The sequence below is a fragment of the Pleurodeles waltl genome, chromosome 8 (genome assembly GCF_031143425.1).
Source record: "Pleurodeles waltl isolate 20211129_DDA chromosome 8, aPleWal1.hap1.20221129, whole genome shotgun sequence".
Taxonomy (NCBI): domain Eukaryota; kingdom Metazoa; phylum Chordata; class Amphibia; order Caudata; family Salamandridae; genus Pleurodeles; species Pleurodeles waltl.
The window spans coordinates 1,187,152,551-1,187,173,148 of NC_090447.1; the positions used below are offsets into that span (position 1 = coordinate 1,187,152,551).

Sequence of the window (20,598 nt, forward strand, 5' to 3'; positions counted from 1 at the left end):
CACAGAATCTGTGGCTAGAGCTCTCTGTCAGATGAACAGGTTACTAACCTATAGACAGGATCTAGCCGCAGATCACTTAACGACCATCCCATCCTTCCCGCTTTGTGAAGGGAGTCCTTTTTTGTTTCAAAGATTCAGTTAATTCATATATTGAGTCAAGAATTCAGTGACTATTTGACACAAGGGTGTCTTTTATTTTAGAATACTGTTTTGATAGGCAGTTTCTATACAGTAGCTGGCTCCGCATTTTGAATGCAGAAAATAGTCACGGAAGAAACTGATGGCACATCGGCGAGCATGTTATACGGACTCTCTTGGTGTCACATCCAATGGACGATGTCGATACGGAGATGTGCAACACCCTCTTTCATTGTGCGGATGAGCTATGCGAAAAACGTTTCTGGATCCTGTCTCGTGCCTAGGGAATATTCTAAAGTAAAGAATATGCAGCTAGAACCTGTCTCTAACAAATAATGCATTACTGAAGGTAAGTCATTTGTTCTTTTGAGAAGGTTTAGTGCACAGTCATCAAATGGCTCGAAAGTTACTATCAAACATCAACAGAACTTGACTAAATGACAGGGACACTAATGTTGTGTCCATTATCTACATGTGTGTGTTTTTACAGATTAAGTTGTGACCCCCAGATGAACCCTTGTTATGATTGTGTGTTATGATTGTGGGACAACACCTCATTTTGTTCTTTTTTTCAGAGGAGTCTTCCCCCAGGATTCAAGTCCCTGGAAAAACAGAGATTCTGGTACTTCTATGCGCTAAATCCCTCCTACAAGGATGAACAAAGATATGCTAATCATGCATACTGTTGCACAGTAACCTATGTCAAGGGCACCGATAGGATGCAACTGCATTTCTATCAGGACCTTGGTAGATTGGGCATCATTCATTTCACTGGGCATATGCTGGTATTTGCAGCAGCAGCCCATGCCTGCTGGTAGCAGCACACTGAAATAAATAAGCAGCTCATCAAACTAACTGCTACATCCATAACATATTGCACAGTCCTTATTGTCATACTGAATCCAGAAGATTTTTCATGAGCAGGACTCCTGCACCTTGCTAGGTCGCCTAGTTCAGCTCCGCTTGGCCTTGTCAGTGTCGTCCGTGCCAGAAGTGACTTTCTCAGTGCCTATAAAGGCATCACCCAGTCACACTGATGACTTTTCTTTTCTTTCAGTACCAGCCAGTGCAGATTTGCAGAAGAGCTACCCCTGTTCAATTTTCTACTAACTTTTTTCAGTGTTTTGTTGAATTATTTTTGAGGTTTTCCTCCTGGTGTGGCAGGGATATCATTGAAGAAGGCCAGTTGTGAGCCCTGTGGCACCGGTCGACAACTGATGTTGGTGACGGACCCGCATCTTGTATGCCTTTGGTGCTTTGAGTGTGACCATGGCCCCAAGGCCTGTTCCAACTTCTGGCCACAAACCAAAGTCCTTGAAGGAGAGATCCCTTAAACTCCTGGTGGCTCGGCATGCGACGCTACAACGATTGAGGTCTCTGTTGAGAGGAAAGTCATGGGAGAGGTCGCAGAGTCCAAGATCTTCATCAGACTCCAATTCATTGGGCCAATCGGGTAAGCCCCGCCACAAGAAGAAGTTACAGAAGTCAGAAGACGGAAGCAGTTGGAATCAATTAACATTAGCAGGTTGAGGCAATAGGTTATGGCAGTTAGAACCAATAAACAGAAACAGGTGCAATCCATTAATGTTAGCAGGTGGAGTAAATAGGTCATGGTAGTTGCAACAAATAAACAGGAAACACATGTCCATTTCTCGCAACTGTGTAAGCCCATAAACTAATTGAACAGTGGCACTAGAATGTTCTAATGGGTTTATGTGTTCTGGTAAGCGACCTTCCAAGTGGTTAAGTTTAGTGGGACCATGAGGTCTGAGGGTGTTTATCCTGGTGTCGCAGGAGGCCATGAAACACCAAAGGGGAAATACAACATGAGCCCTCTGCGCCAGTCCCGCTGAACAGATGGCGCAAGAGGGGGTTGTGACACCAATCATCTCTGATGGACATGCCGTCTGATGGCTGCTGTCTCTTCGGAGACAAGGCAGATTCGGCATTGGAGTGATTAAAGGGCAGTCGGGTTACAGTTAGGTCCTTGGGGCTTTCTTTTGCCCCTCGTCACCCTCAGTCCGCCTTTCGCTCCTTTTGTGACCATGGAAGGGGCTTCCAGCCATGCCTTTACCCACCCAGCCAACAAGCCATGTGGCCAAGGGGGCAGTACTCACAGACCTTGTGGGTCAGGCAACCAGCGGTCAGGTCAATCCACTCCCATCCCAGCAGCCTCCAAAATGTGGGCCCTGCAGTGGACCTGAAGTTCCAATGAGCACATAATCAGGGGAATTTCTCAGACATGGTACAGATCTCTGAAGAAACTGCAAAGGATCCTCAGTGCTGGCTAACAAACTGCAATTAGGTCCGATGCAGACCCCTCTCCCTTCCGAAATCAGATCTGACTGTAGTGACAGATGCATCTCTCTTGGGATGGGGCAGCCATCTAGGAGAGGTGGAAATCAAAAGACTCTGGCCTCCAGCGGAATCTGGACTCCACATCAACCTGCTGGAGCTCCAAGTCATCCTTGTTACTCCGAACTGGGCACAGAGAGTCTGGTATCTCGAGCTCTTGAGCATGACCATCGATCCTCCCATCAGGCTGCCCATTTGGCAGGATCTTCTGTCGCAGCAACAGGGGAGAGTCCTCCACCTAAATGTGTCCATTCTCCATCTTCTTGCATGGAGATTAAGTGGCAACAGTTGATAGCTTTCAACCTTCCTCCCGAAATCTGGTATGTCATCTTGGCAGCCAGCCATCCTTCTACCAAGACAGTACACACCTGCTGTTGGGAAAAAATGTATTTAATCAGCCTTTCCCATGGCCATCAAATCTGCCCAGAGAGTGAGTGAGCTTCAGGCTTTATCATCCAAGCCTCCATACTGTTCCATTCATCCTGAAAAATGATGCCTCCTTTCTCCTGAAAATTGTCACTTCATTTCATGAAGACCAATCCATCTTTTTGCCTACGTTTCACTCTCCTCCACATCCCTCTAAAGAAGAGGAGCGACTCCACCGTCTGGACCCAAAACAAGTGTTGTTGTTATATTTTGACCACACAAGACAGTTCCGGGTGGACCAACAACTTGGGGTATGTCGGAGCGCAGAAAGGACGGGATGTGCGGTGGTGGACCATCTCCAGATGGGTTGTATTGTGGATTAAAATCTGCTATGCGCTGGCCAAAAAGCAGCCCCCTGAGGGCTTAGGACTGAGTTAGCACACAGAGGTCTAGTCTTGACCATTCTGCCAGGCAGCAACGTGGGCATCTTTGCATGCGTTCAGTGAGCATTACTGCCTGGACAGTCAGGTCCGTCAGGATGGACACTTTGCCCATTGAGTCCTGCAGGACTTCCTCGTGTGAAATTGTTTCATAGACCCATCTCCCAAGATGGTTTTGCTTGGGTATGTATTCTACGGTGAAGTATCTCCAGCTAGAAGTCTGTCAGATGAACAAGTTACTTACCTTTGGTAAAGCCTTATCTGAAAAAGACTGTATCTAGCCGCAGGTTCCTTACCTACACACCCATCTTCCCTGACCTGCAAACGGATTTCTTGGGACAGGGTTGTTCCCTTTCCGGGCCCTAGTTTTCTACACCAGTGTTCTTCATGACTCCCCACTCCGACGGCACCTCCTGGAGTGCAGGGGTACTGCTCACAAAAAAACTTCTGGATCCAGTCTGACGCTTGTGGATATTTGTAAGGGAAGAAATCTGCGTTTAGAAATAGCCTCAACCAGATAAGGTGTTACCAAAGGTAAGTAACTTGTTCTTTGGGCACAGTAGTTCTGCTGGGACTTTGCCTGGCACGGGAAGTGTTAAGGGCTTTGTATCTCGTGGGACAGTATTTTCAATTGTGTTATGCCTCTTGGCATACAGTTTATTGAAGAGATTTTGTGGTGATGGTGCACAGTGACACACGGTAAGCACTGCGTCCTCAGGGTGAAGCCATTTTTCTGCTGTTCATTGAGTGTTTGTACATTGCTCTCTGTTTTATTATGCAACGAAAGACCTATTGTCAGCTTACAGTAGGCTTGGAGCCCGACCATTTCTTACCATTTGCTTGATTTTTATTTGCTATCTTTTGTGATGTTTCTTTCCTCTTCTTGTGTTTGCCCTACCCAGGGCATGAACTCATTACCTGTGTCCTTCCACTGCTTGCTTTTCAAGCACCAGTTTTTTTCTTTCTTCTTTATGATAGTGCATGTATTTTCTGTCTCTTTACCTTATGTTTTTCTCTCACCTAGTCCCACTCTGTGTTGCTCTTTGTTGCCCATGTTCTTCCCCACCTGTTCCACTTTGCTATCTCTCGCTTGTTCCTTCCATTCCCTGCTGCCCTCCGTGTTGCTTCCTGCCACTCGTGCCCTCTGTTTTTCTTCTAGCCAACACCATCCACACCCTCTGTGTTGTTTCCCCATCCTCATCCTTTGTGATGCTTTCCCTTTGCTGCCCTATATTGCTCACCCTCGCATCAAAATGATCCAACCTAGTAAATAATAAAATGTTTTGTGTTGTTTTGTAGGCAGGCACATGATGTGGCTGTTGCTTCAGGGATGCTGTGCGGCAGTGGTTCCCAACCTTTTGACTTCTGTGGACCCCCACTTTGTCATTACTGGAATGTGGGGACCCCCCACTGAGTCATTACTGGAATCCAGGGACCCCTCACTGAGTCATTATTGAAAGCTGGGGTCCAAATCTGTTAATATTATTTAATTTTTTAAGCAGTCACGGACCCCCTGAAGAGGCTTTGCGGACCCCAGGTGTCCCCGGACTGCAGGTTGGGAACCACTGCTGTACAGCACGCCTAAGCCCATTGGCAAAACCAGTAGGCTCCAAAGGTGAGACATATTGGCTTTGTCAATGCTTCTTTAAGTCTGTGGCTTTTAACCAATATATTTTGAGGGAAAACATGCTTTAATGTAAGTCCCTTGACATAGGTTTTCCAAAATGTTTTTTAGCAAGGAGCCCTCTAATTTTTCCATTTTAAAAGCGTTAGGTTTCTGGCTCCTTGCTCTTTCCAAGGAAGTGATGTTCACAAAGCCAAACTTTTCTGGGGAATGTCGCCAGTTCCACAAGGCCCTAGTATCTGAGATATTTATGGGCTCCTGTAACCTGTAGAGTGGAGACAGCACGGGAAGCAATCTTGCCCATGTATTTGTATATAGAACAATAAAGTACCATAGTAATTGATTGTCATGCATAGGATGGTTGAGTCAACATGAGAAAATGCATGCAGTGTCATTTTAATATGTTGTGTAAAAATACAAACTAACCATTTGCTGTCTGACTGGGTGTCCTGCATCTGTTAAACGTACACTGAAGTCTTTCCACAGCATATTCTGTAAAATCAAGGGAGGCACAGTAATAGTAGGCTTTTCATGTGCCGTAGTACAAATGTCTCTGCGTTCCAACCTTAACAGTATGGGAAGTAGTACTATTTGAGCACTCTTTTAGGTACTCCTACTTGCCTTTTTGAGTCAGCCACGACTTCCAAATCAATATTAATGAAAGTGCAAAGGGGGCACAGCCATTTCTATTTGTATTATTTGTATGTGGCATTTTATTCCCATTTTAGTTAATTAGGGGCCAATTCACAAAGACATGTATGAGTACCTTAGAGAGTAGCACAAGAGTACTACTTCACGTACTCCAAAATGCCTCTGGATATATGCCCCAGAATGCCCTCTGTGCCTAACTGTAAAGTACATATTAACAAAGACACCTAGATCCTAAGGTTCATACATACCTTTCTCAGGACCTTTCCTGTTTATCACTGTGGTCACTATTAGAATGTTGCCTTTTAAAAAGCATTGCATTGTCTTTAGAAGCAGTGGGAACGCCTAAGGATAACATGCTCCTTTTTCTCAATACTCCAGGTGGAAGAGATACGGCCGGGCTCGGCGGCAAAGGAGGACCTTACCGTTTAGATGCGGGGCATAAAGTTCACCAGGTGTCGCAGGCAGAGAAGGATGCGGTTCCTGAAGAGGTCAAAAGAGCTGCAAGAGAAATGGCTGAAAAGGCTTTTAAACAGAGGTCAGCTTAATGCATAATTTTCATGCAGTAAAACAGCAGACAGGTAGATTGTGCCGAGAAGTTTTTTAAGAAGGAAAAATAGTCTTATTTTCATGGCCAAGTCTGTTGTGCTTCCTATGGTTAAGGGTTGGGTGCAGGGGTATCTTCTTCATCTCAGTCTTGGAGGGGCTGAGCTTACCCTTTTCCAAGGCCACTGGAGGTTTGCAGTTCTGCTGCTGCAGTGTTTTCTGCATTCTTGTGGTTTGCCACAATATCCATTGTCTGCTGCATAATCTACAGATTTTAACACAAAAATTGTTTCTAGCTTACAGGGATCAAAAGTTACTAAAAAATTTACCAACACGTGTTGCCACGCAGTGGAGGGCCCTTAAAAGTTGAATGGTCACCTTCTTTTGCTTATTACTGTGTTTGAGTGTTGAACTGGTACTAATGAGGTGAAACCTTTGCTCAGACTGTGTTAACATATGTAAAAATGAGAAAATAATTGAATAATACTATCACAAAATGTGTAATAATAGTCAGGGTAATGTGCCTTTTCTTGACGCATAATTTAGGCAACGCTGCTGCATAATTTGGTAAATCCCTGCAGCATCAATCCTGTAGGCGTGCCTTTTTCTAAAAACAAAAAAAACTAAAAAACAAAGCCTTCAAGCATGTGGTGCTAAAGTGTAGCATATTGCTGGATAGCTATATGGACAGAGGGGCAGTGCTTGAGGGGCTCCAGCTGAAAATCAGTCTGAGAGTCTGTCTTGTTTCCAAGCCACTCTTTCATCGATGAATATGTATATTTATTGATTTTTGAAGTAGTGGAGAGGAGATTGTCCCTATCCTCACCACCACTGGTATGGCCAATTGTGGATCAGCATCAGGGGGATTGTGATGGGGAGAATAGTTAGGCAGCTCAGTCTATTCCCGCGACTTCACCGACTACTGCCCCTGGTAATGCTGTAATCAACCTAGTGGCCAGTTTTCCACCTACAGAACATGGGATGGGAGAGTACGGCAACCCAAAACCTAAGGGAGGAAAAAGGAAAAGAGCAGAGGTTGGCTCAAAATCTAAAAAGCAACGTCTGGCTCTCCATAAAACTCGCAAAGCCCTGGCCAAGCGGAGAACATTGCAAACAAGCTTGGCAGTCAGGACGGGACATTACCTTTTGTAGAGGATTTACATTCCCTCTTAGCGAGTTTACTTACAGACATCTTAAAACCCATCCTGACACAGCTTGGGAAGGTCAACTATCGATTTTGGCCAAGATTAGTAAAGTGGTACAATGTCCCATTTCCTCTCGGGAGAGTCGGGTAAATCAGGAACTCGACTATTTAAAAATGAATGAGCAACAGGCTGTAGGCCCCCAACTCGTGGTTATTGCAGATTCTCTGCAAGGTTGTATACAGCAGGGTAACACTAACATTCGCAGGCCCAAGGAGAAGCATGGTGTAGGGGGAGAGAGGGGTCCAGGTCCATCTCCTTCAGCTCAGGTAGCTCAGAGAAATAAGCCTGATGGCTCCAAGAACACAATGCCGGTCATTACGACCCTGGCGGTCTACAGACCACCAGGGCCGTTGTGGTGGTCAGACTGCCGCCAGTGTTGTGGTCCGGCAGCCACATTACGACTGTGGTGGTTGCGCCACAGTCGGACTGCCAGCACTGCCACATCACAACTTGACGTCGATCTGGCGGTGCAGGCGCTCCTGATCTGCCAGGGCAGTGCCGCTTCCAGTGCTGCCATGGGGATGACAAGTCCCTTCTCCGCCGGAGTTTACATGGCAGTAGCCCTGCCACATAAAGGCTGGCAGAGACAGGGTGCAGGGAGCCCCCATGGCCAGCCCGTCGTGGTTATCACTGTCTGCTTTGCATACAGTGAAAAGCGCGACGGGTGCTGGTGCACCCTACGCACTGCAGCATTGCCGCCGGCTCAGTTATGAGCCGGTGTCAATGTTGTGGGCTGTTTCCCGCTGGGCCAGCATGCAGAAACTCTGTTTATGTCCACTGGCCCAGCGGGAAACTCTTAATAGAGGCTGCGGGAAGGGGATCGCACTGGTGGTAACCTGACCACTGGACTTCGGCGGACGGTCTTTTCCGTTGCCAAAGTCATAATGAGGGGCAATGTGTTTTCCACAGCCAAGGGCATCTGTTTATCATAAAGATATTATTGGAAGATTACATTTACCCCTGAGTCCACTCCTTCTACGATGGTTCTTACAGGTGTTCCTCCTTTGGTTGAGGATACACGGAAAATTGTCAAAGTCTTATGAATAGAGCTACCTATTGGTGTGCGAAGTACGTGACCTGCCATGGGGGAGTTATGGACATATTAATCATGGCCCGTAGAGTTAAGTGGATTGGGCCTACAGCTCAACTTACAGAGGGGGACTGCATGGTTTTAAATTTCTTTTACCTTATATGTGTCCATTTTTTACTGTCACGTTTGGGAAGTATGAACTCTGATCTTGGCAAAATGCGAGCACGTCCACAGTTTTTTTTTTTATCCACCACCTCCAGGGCATCCATTTTGAGAGTCTCAGGGCAGAACACAGAGTTTTCAGTATAAATCTCCTTCTTTGGTGTTATTCACTCAGCCTAATCAGTATGAAGCTCTATCAGGCTAGCTGAGATCGATTGACATTGGGTCCCGCTTCCCAAGGGAAATTCTTCTCCAAGAGTATCCAAAGGAGCTGGGGTTTTAGAGGATCGTCAACTTGAAGGAAATGCGGATTTGGGCCCTTGGGAGACGTCCTCTTTGACCCCTGTTGTATACCAAACTTCTAGGGAACTTATTGACGCCAGCGCTTTGAAGCCCCTAAATGCGGCTTTTCCCCTTTCAATGGTGTCTTGGAATATTGCAGGTGTTCGTGCAAAGTTAAGTAATGAGGATTGGGTGGGCATTGTTTTAGGGTTTATATGGGTGCAGGAGACCTGGGCTGTCAATGATTTTTATCTAAATGGGTACTGCTGTTATGTTTCGCTGGGAGGGCGAGGGGGACTTTAGAGATACTTATTTCAATTAAACTCAATATGATAAAAGTTACATTAGTTTGTTTTTCACTTTGATACCAACTACTTCTGTTTTCTGGCCCAGGTTTTGTGAAGTTTTTAATTGTCATTTTTTATCACATTATATTTAATCGTCGTAACTCACATGTGGCAGAAAATTTGCAAGAGGAAATAAGGAAAATAACCCTATCCACTATGTATTTTATGGTTTCGGGATTTTAACTGTACACTTTGTGACCTGAGTTGTGCACGTGTATGTGGGGTGGAAAATAAGGATGGCCAATAAATTACACATTTTACCCATTCGAAATATGGGGAGGGGTTAAATGGCATTTTGATCTCTAATGAGTTGATCCCTTTAAATGATTGTGTTGATGTTTCCATTAATCACTGCCCGACTTATGTTGGGGGACGTCAATCTAGCTGAATTGATTTTATTTTAATTTCTAGAAATTATAGTTTTCTTGTTCAGGATATTACAATTTTACAGTGTTGCGCTAGTAATCATAACCCTTTCGTGGCGCATGTTAATTATTTTTAAGAGTAGGTACCTGAAGAGTAATGTTCCTTCCATACGGTATGACTCGAGTAAAGGTTTAAGGGTAAAATGGTACAAGATAGATACACAGGTCCTTCAGCTTAAAATTGTGAGTGAGAACCTTGCCCTTCCTAGCAGTTGTCTGACTGCAGAGGGGCGTTCCAGCTGTGCAAGTACGAGATTTTGAATTGCGTTGTACGGCCATTTCATCAGCCTTTTTAGTGACATGCCCTTTTAGCAATGCACCCTTTGTACGATGGCTTAATACTGCGTGTACAAAAGCCAGTAGGGAGTTAAAAAGTGCTTTGAACACTATTCCTCATAAAAAAAGAGCTAATTATGATAGCTAGGTCAAATTATAAAGTGGTAATAACCCAGAGAAAAGCTGAACTCAGGAGAGAGGCAAGGTCGGATTTACTAGCAGCAGGGACAGTGAAACATTTTGTGGTGTCCTTTGTTTTCTGAGGCTCCTGCTGATAACATGGTCTCCTTTCAAACCAATACAATTAAATATATATTGAAAATGTGTTGTAGAATGCACCGTTTTTGCCATTTTTCGGAATTATCTTGAAAGCGAGAACGCCCCAAAGCTCCATTGTGGAGGTCAGACTCGCTCGCTATTCACCCTATGGGGGCTGGTCTGCCAAACTTTGCCGGGGCTGCTGAGGGTTCCCAGTCCGGCCATGTCTGAGGGGGTCTTTGCGAGCCCGAACAGCTCCTTGTTAGGCAGAATTGCAGAGAGCTGGCTGGGGTGGAGCCCATCGAGGCATTTATGTGCCTGGGCTTCATTCTTCTGTCCCATCGGCCACTCTTGTTTCCAAAAGCCTGGCCTCCTCCCCGTAGTCTCCACCCGGAACTATAACTGGCTGTGCCCTACCCCTACCCAGATGTCCCCACCAAAGTGTGAAAACGGCTGGAGACATCTGTAGCGTCATCTGTTGCGTAATCAGATTTTGTCACCCAACTTAATGTCTCCAACATTGCACAAATATGATAGGGAATAATAGGCAATTTAAAAGAAGCATCGTCAGGAGCCATCTGTTATCACTGACCTAAAAACAACAATTTAGTATCCGCGGAATACAAGGGACAAACATTACCGGAGGGTGTGTTCTATCATGTCTTCACAGAACATAGCATCTCAATACAAAACATGTATGATATATTGTAAGTTGAAGAGAGTGATTTACTTAATAATAACCTTGTATTTAGCACCTGACACGAACGTAATTCCTTCTTAACATTTAATTATATTTATTAATTAATACCTAACTCATAGGTACTCATTTTATCACCCTCAGGAAAACGAAATACCCACTGAACTCTTCTACCGTGACTAGACCGTGTCACTGCTACAAATGCATAAACGTAAAACGTTCTTTCTCATGGATTCAGATCGGTGACTTCCAAATAACACACACTGTGCAGCAGCAGTCTTGTTATTGGGTTACTGGTTCTATAGAAATATATCATTTAAATTGGTACATTTAAATTTGAAAAAGATAGCATCATATCTTGTGTATTGTGGCCAGCTCAGTTTTTCATCCTTGGAAGGCTGATAAACTGATTAATTCCGAGTTGGGTAATAATGCACTTTTTAACAGGGTTACTTAACTGCAAGACTTTTGGTAACAATCACCATATAAAAAGGAAGTGCAAATGTATGCGCACATGCGTATGTAAATATTAATATATGCATTTATTGTATGTGAAAATGGATGGTGGAAAGTGACAGTACTTTCACATGAGCAGTGCTTACAGTTCAGATTTTGCATTAAAAAAGTTTGCTAACCGTATTGACAGCAGGTCCCAGATACCCAGGTCTGATTGGAATTAAGGGAAAGAATGGGGCGGTGGCTAAGGGTGTCACATTTGGGAGGGCCTATTAATGTGTTCCTGACTTACTGAGTCATGCAAGTGGTGGGTGATCGAGTTGAGAAGTGAGCGAGATGCGACCCTTTTTAATAAAGCTGAGTGCAAAATGCTGGTGATAAAACAGTTGGAGGGTATGGCAAGCATTTTAAACTCATTTTAAAAGTGTCTATAAATGTTCAGGGAGGACCAGTATTTTATAACCACTGTAATGCATTGGGCTGAAGGGATACTTTTGAGGGTGATTGCTGGAAAACAGGCAACTTAATTGAAACTGGATGTAAAATGGTGGATGTTGTCATCATTTTACACTGATTTTTAATGCAAAATGTCTAAGCCCCCAAAAAGTATACCTTCGACCCGAAGCATTCATTGGAAAATTCAGTTAGGATCAGCACTTCCATGTCACATAAGAAGGTCATTGTTAAAACTTTGAAGATCTGGGGCCTGTGCTGAAGGCCATGACACGTGAAGAGCTGTGATCAAAATGATGATATAAACTTGGTGGATTCAACTTCGGTGTTGATTTGTTGTGTGGCCACGAGGCATGCAGGTGGTAGTTGTGCTATCTGCTGATGTAGGTTTGCTTGCAGTGAGGCTAAGTGTTCCTTAGCGGGACTTCTATACATACGTTAAATGAATAACTTGTTATTGCGTTGTACAAGAAGGCAGTGCGAAAGGAGACATTTTTAATTTTTAAAATAGAGACACAGTACTCAAATACATATGGTGCGGGAAGTGATCCACACTCTAAACTACATTTACTCTCCATTCTTTTACTCTTTCCTTGCAATCCTTAGCCATGCTCTACACATCATTGGTCACGACATACACCCCTTTCGGTCACGCTACTAGCTCTTTGGCTGTGTTGAGAACTTCTTTCTGCACCTTGCCATCACCCTCCCACTTCTCCATAGGTGCTACCTTAGCAGCCTTGAGGAAATGGTTATAATTCACATATGTGAGGCACGTTATATTTTTGGCGCCTTGGCCACTGTTTGTTCTAAGCCCTTTCCCTAGAACGCACATGCATTGGCAAAGCCAATAGGTCCATTTTTGTTAGGGTAGTACTCGGTAATAGTGGGTAACTTTGTGTGTTGATCCCACTGACTGTCTTAGAAAGGAAATCTCAAAATGAAGAAATATCTTGAGCTTCAACAGTAGTAAATACGGGAGTAAGGGCCCTTTGCTAAGCATACTCCAGTAGCAGAATTAGGCTCTACCTCAAAGAAGAGTGCCATGGAGAGGCTCCAGAAGACTATGTTGTGTTGTAGGCAGCAAACTCAAAGGTATAAACAATAACATATTTTATAGAAGATACCGTTGACAAAAGATCAGGATTTCCTTGTATCTTTAAGAAAGGCTGTGTGTATCTACCTCTTTACTTGTTTTTCGGCCTTCTTATAAGATGTCACAACGGCAACGCATATGCCACAATTTGTATGTTAAGCATTCCCCAATGGCACAAGCTCTTCCATTGGTTGAATTTCGTTTGAGGAACCAGCAAATGAAAACTGTACCTGTGCTCTGTATCTCCCACACCACTGCTTCTTCACCACCCCACCTCTATGAGAAAAGACCGGAAGAACAGAGAACGATAGTGCCGGTTTGCAGATACCAACAAGGTGCTGGAGTGCAAGGTTAAGTACTTTGAGGGTGGCCGCTAGCATTATGTGTTTTGCAATCGATTTACATCTCAAACTTCATATTGCCTCTCCTAGATACCTTCCTTCTTCTCCTGGTCTCCTAGCACTTTGAATTGAGCTACCAAAGGCCTTAAGCTCAATGAAGCAACCTACCTGATTCAACTTGTTCTGTTTACCCTCTGCCTATACTATTCTTGCCTGTCCCATCTCAGTCCTTTTCCTCTGTGCCTCCCCCCCCCCTGCTCTTCCCTGTAGCACTATGAACTGTCTTAGTAGTGCATTAGGCTCTTTGTAAGTGCCCTACGTGACATAAAATTATGTTCCTTCCTACTTGTCCTCTTACGTACTTTTGCGCTGATTAATCCCTCTCTGCCCCTCTATTCCAGTCCTGTTCTGCACTTTGGACTCTTTAGACAGAACCTTAACTAGAAACCTTCATTGCAATGCATCATGTTCCCATTCCTTCTGTTTCTCTCCTCCTTTCCTGTATATACTCTCTATTCCCTTCCTTTTCTGTGCAACTCCCAGCAGGAGTTGGCCATCGTGGATGACTTGTGTGTGGACTGACAATAATCTCAGAAAGCCTGCCTTTTCTTCCACCATGCTCCTAGTGCGCAATTTAATGCTCTGGAGGTCTGCAACTAGGAAGCAGCTTGCAGGGGGAGTTTATGCACTTTTTTCTTCACTCTAGCTGCACAATCAATGTGAACCCTTCTCCCCAACCTGCACCACATCCTGGTAATTCTATGTGTGCAGCATCTGTTCTGCACCTTCTTTATGTATCATGGGCACTGTGTTGGCAAGGGACATCATGTCTAGGTAAATGGAGATTTTGTCAGTGCTGCTATCCTGCACCGCCATCACAGTATGGGTTGGCATTTGCAGGGGAAATGCGGTGCCCTAAAGGGCTTCCTTGTACTGTATTGCTCCTATACCCTGGTAACAACAGAGCACTTACATCAATGATTGTTATACCTTTGCGAGACAACAAGAGTTGCACTGTAGATACAACATTTCTTGAAGACCCTCTTCAAAACTGGAAATAATTGAAATCATGGGTGGACTGCGGGATACAGAGGCATAAGGCAAAATGTATAAATGGGTTATAGAAGGATCATTGAGCTTCCCATGAATTCAGTCATATCTTTGGAGACAGCATTAAGGAAGCCTTTCCCTGCTACCACAGAACACTGATACTGTGCGCTAATGTCAGTTAAGTAAGGACCCTGCTGGCTAATGTAAAATGCATCCATCCACACACCCGCCCAGTCCTGTACCGCCCCCATCTCACCTTACTGCTCTCCCACCCCTGTATGTAATGTTTAAAGATATTTACTGTGTATTGTTAAGGATTGCTTAAGGCTTCATCTGAAGGTTAGGTGGCCGTTTGGTGGTTGGAGATGAGGGGAGGAACACTCCCTGTTTTTCAGACACTATGGGATTTTCTTGCATGTGAGGTTTGGAAATTTGTATAAGGGCGCATTGTTTGATCTTTGGGCTCAACCAGGTGTATGGGGTTTAAGTTAGTCCGGCATTCAACTGGTTGTGTTGTGGGGAAGTAGGGGGAGGATTTGAAGGTGTCTTTTATAAGGAACCAGTGGCAAGTACTGGGTAGGGAGATGATGCATATATTTTCATTGCCAACTTCTGATTTTAGGATGAATTGACTTTTAAAACCTCCAAGCTTTTGAGTTGGCTCTTGAGTGGAGATGTACTTTTGTTTATGGTATGTGTTTGTGTTTTTCCTTTATTCAAGAAGCCCTATGTTTTATGTGTATGCTATGCATGGGTCCCATGTCATAGGACTCAGGCCTCATGTCACTGAACAAGCACATTATTGCCGTAACCAGTCTGAGGTTACTTGTTTTCCTGTCGAGAGTGGACCTGGCCTGGCATTTGGGGCTGGACTGTTCCTATTGGGGCGGGACCAAATCTGAATTGCACCTTCATATGGTTGGTCTCTGCCTGGCAAAAATATGATGGACTAGGATGAGACCCCAGAGTAATTACCAGTGGCTTGGATGAATTAAAGCATTCCACCTGGCGTTTTTTGAGTTCCTTTGTTTATGCAAAGGGTGGGGATGTGTGAGGATTGAAATGTGGTTCTTTGTTTATTGTGGCCTTTGAGTATCTTAAGTTTTATCTGAATTTATCTGAGGGAGGTTTGCTGACATCCAGTTTTCAGTATCAGCAAAGATTTTCGTTTTACAATGTTTTAATTGTGTAGATATGACCACAGCACACGGCGTATATATAGTTGTAAAGTTCAAAAGTAGATTAAGGTAATACACATATGATAATAAATAGTATAGTCCTCTTCTTAGTGATCCAGAGAGATGTTTAATTGGGTCAAAAGTTGTGTACCAGTAAGTACAGCCAACACATGTTTAGTCACACAGTGACTTTTTCAAGGCGAGACTAACAATGAGAAATTAAGTGTCAGCCAGAAGAGATGAAGCAATTGCACGGTCTGTATGTGTATCCTAATAAGTAGGTGAACAGGTATGTGGGTCCGGTGTCCTAAGATAATAGTATTGTGTATGACAAACGTAGTAGAGTCCTAGGTAAGCGATGAGCCAGGAGACCTTGGTAAGTCCTACAAGGCGAGTAGCGGCGTGTGTTTCCCGTTACGAAGAGTGTTTTAATTGTGCTTGGATCACAGGAAATAAATAGGTAGCAAAGTTAGTCATAAGAGGTATATCATCTGTAGCATATTTCCGAGTCAGGGGTTAGGCATTTTCTCAGGATGATTAGGCAGCATCACTTTGCTATTGTAAACTGTGTACTGCTTGTGTTGCATCTCACTCCTGTGTACAGTATCAATTTTGGTCATAGCAGGCATTTATTGTCCACGGAGACCTCGATTTCCCATAAGGATACTCTTTACCCACCGCCAATCAGTAATTAATGACAATGCCTGCACTCTTGGGCAATATATGTTTGGGCAAATAAATTCTGATTGAATTTTCAGTGCTACTGGGATTGCGATGGATATGTTTTTCCATGCTCATTATTTTAAATTTATGTCATATGCCTGATGCAGGATTCATAATGGGCCTTTATTTTGTCCCTACACAATTTATCAGATAGTCACTATTAACTGGGGACACACATAGCTTACCTGTGTGCACCCGGTGATTTCAGAGGGGTCAGAGATTCTATTGGAAGCACTCTTGGTAGTGCAGAAGGCTGCTCCTCCTGGGTATAGAGGCATGAACTGGAGAAGGAAGAAGAAATTCATGACACGGGAGTCCAAATTATAGTGTGTTGTTATTTATGATTAGGAATTTCAAGTCATGCAGTCAGTATACCTCAGTTTCCGCATCGGAAAATATGTTAATTTGTTATGAATTCCGCATTACATTTTTCTTTTTCAGTTTGTGTCTCTAAATACATTTTCGGAAGCTCGACTTTTAATTTAAAAATTCTTTCCTGTAAATCACACTCACATATTGGTGGATAAAAGTGTGGGGACGCGCCCTTACCATGCCAAAACATGCGGATTTCCCTGAAATGCGACTACGGGTACTCTCCACGTATTTATCATCCTGCATGGACACTGAATTCAAAGTATGCAGAATTGCACTTATATTGTGGTATTTGAACATTTATTTAAGGACAACTTAAAAAATATATATATATATATAAAATGAGCGCTTCTGATCACTCAGTTTCTAAATTTGTTTTCCAAGTCCCACGTCTTCGAAATCTCACAACGATTTCTTAAGTTGTGTAAAGTTGGATCGACGAACATTAAACATATGAGATTAGCCTGCGAACAAACATGCATTCTGATAAAGAAACGTTTGAGGTTGCTTATACATTCGGTCATTCATAGTAGACACCTGTATCAAGATCAATGTTTCTACATTATTTTCTTATAATTTATCTCAGCAAAAATGTAGAAAAAGATTCCTGAAATATCTAAACGTTGACCACGTTCCACGCTTGGCACTGGTTTAATACTGTAATTACTTACTTTCTGTAAAAGTGCCTTACTCTGTGTTAAGTTGTGAGGGGCTGCAGAATCTGGGTCTTTGTAATTGATTAAGTAGAATCTCGTCTGTCTTTTTTCTCTCATTGCTGTCCAGTGCTCCATAATTAAGGGCCAGATGTAGCAAAGCTTTGCGAGTCGCAAATGGTCCGATTCACAATTTGCGACCTCGCAAAATCGGAAATGGGATGCAAAAATCCAATTTCCGAAGTGCAAATTGTGATGCGAGCAATTACCGACTCGAAAAAGTTGCCACCTGATTTTGCGACCTGCAAATAGGAAGTCGCAAATTGCGAGGAGCAAACCATATGAAAAAGCCACTCGCAAATTGCGACTAGTCGCAAAAAGCCCATTTTGCACACCCAAATTACCACTAAGTAAGAGCAGGTGGTAACCAGAACCAAAGTATAAAAGGAGACCCAGAAGGCATCTGGGTTACTCAAAATGGCTGAAATATATGTGATAGCAAGGAGGAGGAGAGACCACACCGCCCAGCAGAGGAGGAGGAGGAGCCAGAGACAGGAGAGGTTATACAGAACCAGGCAGACACTTTTCCAACAAACTGAGGAGATTTATGACAAATACAGACTCAGCAGTGCAGCAATATTAGAATTAATTGACCTACCCAATCCGCAGCTTCAAAGCCAGACTGTGCGCGGCAGCACCATCCCCACACATGTGCAAGTGCTATGCTCACTGCACCTCTTGGCCTCGGGTAGCTATCAGGGGGTGATTGCAGTGGCAGGTGGGGTATCCCAAAGTGCACTCTCACAGTTCCTCAGTTGTTTCCTAGATGCCATACTCACACACACATGTCCAGATACATATACCTACCCAGGAATGAGGCTGAAATTAACAGCACCAAGTTGGACTTCTACAGAATTGCCAACTTCCCTCATGTAATAGGGTGTGTGGACGGGACACATATACAAATCTGCCCTCCTGCAAATCTGGAATATCTGTTCCGCAATAGGAAATGTACCCACTCACTGAACATCTAGGTGGTATGTGACCCCCATAATGTCATCACTGACATTGTAGCCAAATTTCCAGGGAGTACACATGACTCTTACATTTTCAGGCACAGTGGGATACACAAACACCTAGAACGTGGGGAGTTGGGAGACGGATATCTATTAGGTATTGCTGACTACACCCTGAAGCCATACACACAAGTCACTGTAGAAACCATCCATGCCCTGCTAACATTGCTTATTTTTGCCATACAGGTGACAGTGCATATGCGCTAAGACCATGGATACTTACCCTGTACCTAACACCTAGCAATGAGAATGAGAGGCGATATAGCAGTGCACATCGGCGGACCGGAAATGTCATAGAGACGACCTTTGGACTGTTAAAGGCAAGATTCCGATGCCTCCACAGAAGTGGAGGTGCGCTCCTGTATGCCCCAATAACAGCATTCAAGATAGTAGGCGCATGCGCAATACTACACAACATTGCCACCAGACGTGGGCTACATCTCACCCCTGCAGACCCAGATTCAGAGGATGAGGAGCAAGAGCTACCACATCGGCAGCCTGGAGATAGAAGCATTGCAAATCAAGGCAGACAGAGACGAGACCACATTGCAACCCAATACTTTGGAAGGTACGTGGAAACAGACACCACACTCACTAATGTCACACACAAAGAGCCCAGTTGTGTAGTGGAACACACAAAACATTTTAATAAGTGAACCTAATGACGAAAGAACATAACTGTCCGTAAGGGGCTGCACATGTCCACCCTTAATGAGGACACATTGACTGCATGTGCCTCATGAGTCCTGCAGTGTTCCTGCCTACATCCTCCTCCTGGTTCGCCCAGCATGGCACGTCCCAGGTGGTTCAGATGACCCCTGATGTGCACTCCCACTCCTCAGTACACGTGTGTCTGTGGCAGATACACTGCTGATAGTGGACCCCTCCTCACTGTCCTGAGGGGTCTCACCCGTGCCCCTTGCCACCTGCCTGGCCTCCAACATGTCCACAGCGTGACTAATGCGGCCCAGTCCCCGCGCCACATCCCCTGCAAAGTGGCCCAGTTCCACCTGCAGACTCACAGTCCGTCTTGACAGGCCTGAAGTGTTCATGGCAAGACGGCCAATGGGCGCTGCCAGGCGGTCGAATCGGGTAATTAGGTGGCGCTCCCGGCGCCTTGCGCTATGTCTCTCAGCCACCAGTTCCGTCACCAGTTGGCGGATTGACAGTGTAAGTTCGCTGACATTGTCATTTAGTCTTGTGAACTATGTGTTCACATCAGCCAGGCCATGTGTCATATTGTTTTCAAGTCTCTGCATTGCACCTGATATAATCCGTAATTGCCTTGTTTGCAGGCGCTGACCGGACAGAAGGGATGCCTCAACTGCAGACATTGATGCCTCTCCTATTTCCTCCTGGGGCACCGCCTGGACATGGAATCTGCGTCTGCGACGCGGTTGTGCAGCTGGCTCTGGATGTCTCACAGTGTGGCTGGGGCCAGGTGTTGTGTCTCCTTCCTCCATGTCCTGTACTTCTTCTGGAGGGGACTGTTGTGGTGGTGTCGTGCTGGGCCCTGGAATGGCTGCTGCAGCCTCCTGCACTGCTTGTGGCCTGCTGTCTTCACCCTGGATGGTGTGGCTGGTGGGGGTTGTAGGAGGCTGGCCTGGTTTGTAGTGAGTACCAAGAGGTACTTACACTCTGCACCAGGTCCAGGTATCCCTTATTAGTGTAGAAGAGGTGTCTAGCAGCTTAGGCTGATAGAAAAGGGTAGCTTAGCAGAGCAGCTTAGGCTGAACTAGGAGACATGCAAAGCTCCCACTATACCACTAGTGTCATATGCACAATATCATAAGAAAACACAATACACAGATATACTAAAAATAAAGGTACTTTATTTTTATGACAATATGCCAAAAGTATCTCAGTGAGTACCCTCAGTATGAGGATAGCAAATATACACAAGATATATGTACACAATACCAAAATTATGCAGTAATAGCAATAGAAAGCAATGCAAGCAATGTACAGTCACAATAGATTGCAATGAGAGCAAATAGGTATAGGGGCAACACAAACCATATAGTCTAGAAGTGGAATGCGAACCACGAATGGACCCCAAACCTATGTGAGCTTGTAGAGGGTCGCTGGGACTGTAAGAAAACAGTGAGGGTTAGAAAAATAGCCCACCCCAAGACCCTGAAAAGTAGGTGTAAAGTGCACCTAAGTTCCCCAGAGAGCACAGAAGTCGTGATAGGGGAATTCTGCAAGGAAGACCAGCACCAGCAATGCAACAACGATGGATTTCCGGACGAGAGTACCTGTGGAACAAGGGGACCAAGTCCAAAAGTCACGATCAAGTCGGGAGTGGGCAGATGCCCAGGAAATGCCAACTGAGGATGCAAAGAAGCTGCCACTGGATGGTAGAAGCTGTGGATTCTGCAAGAACGAAGAGGACTAGGAA

At 44.6% G+C, this 20,598-nt stretch overlaps 1 protein-coding gene across 1 annotated transcript in view; it reads left to right on the top strand.

Annotated features, from left to right (window-relative positions):
* Positions 1–20,598, top strand: part of VWA8 (von Willebrand factor A domain containing 8) — a 1,423,713-nt gene that overhangs the window by 1,172,763 nt on the left and 230,352 nt on the right. Inside the window, exon 39 of the mRNA XM_069205432.1 lies at positions 5,953–6,109. Within this exon, the coding sequence (XP_069061533.1) occupies positions 5,953–6,109 (157 nt within the window). The remainder of the gene's footprint in view (positions 1–5,952; positions 6,110–20,598) is intronic.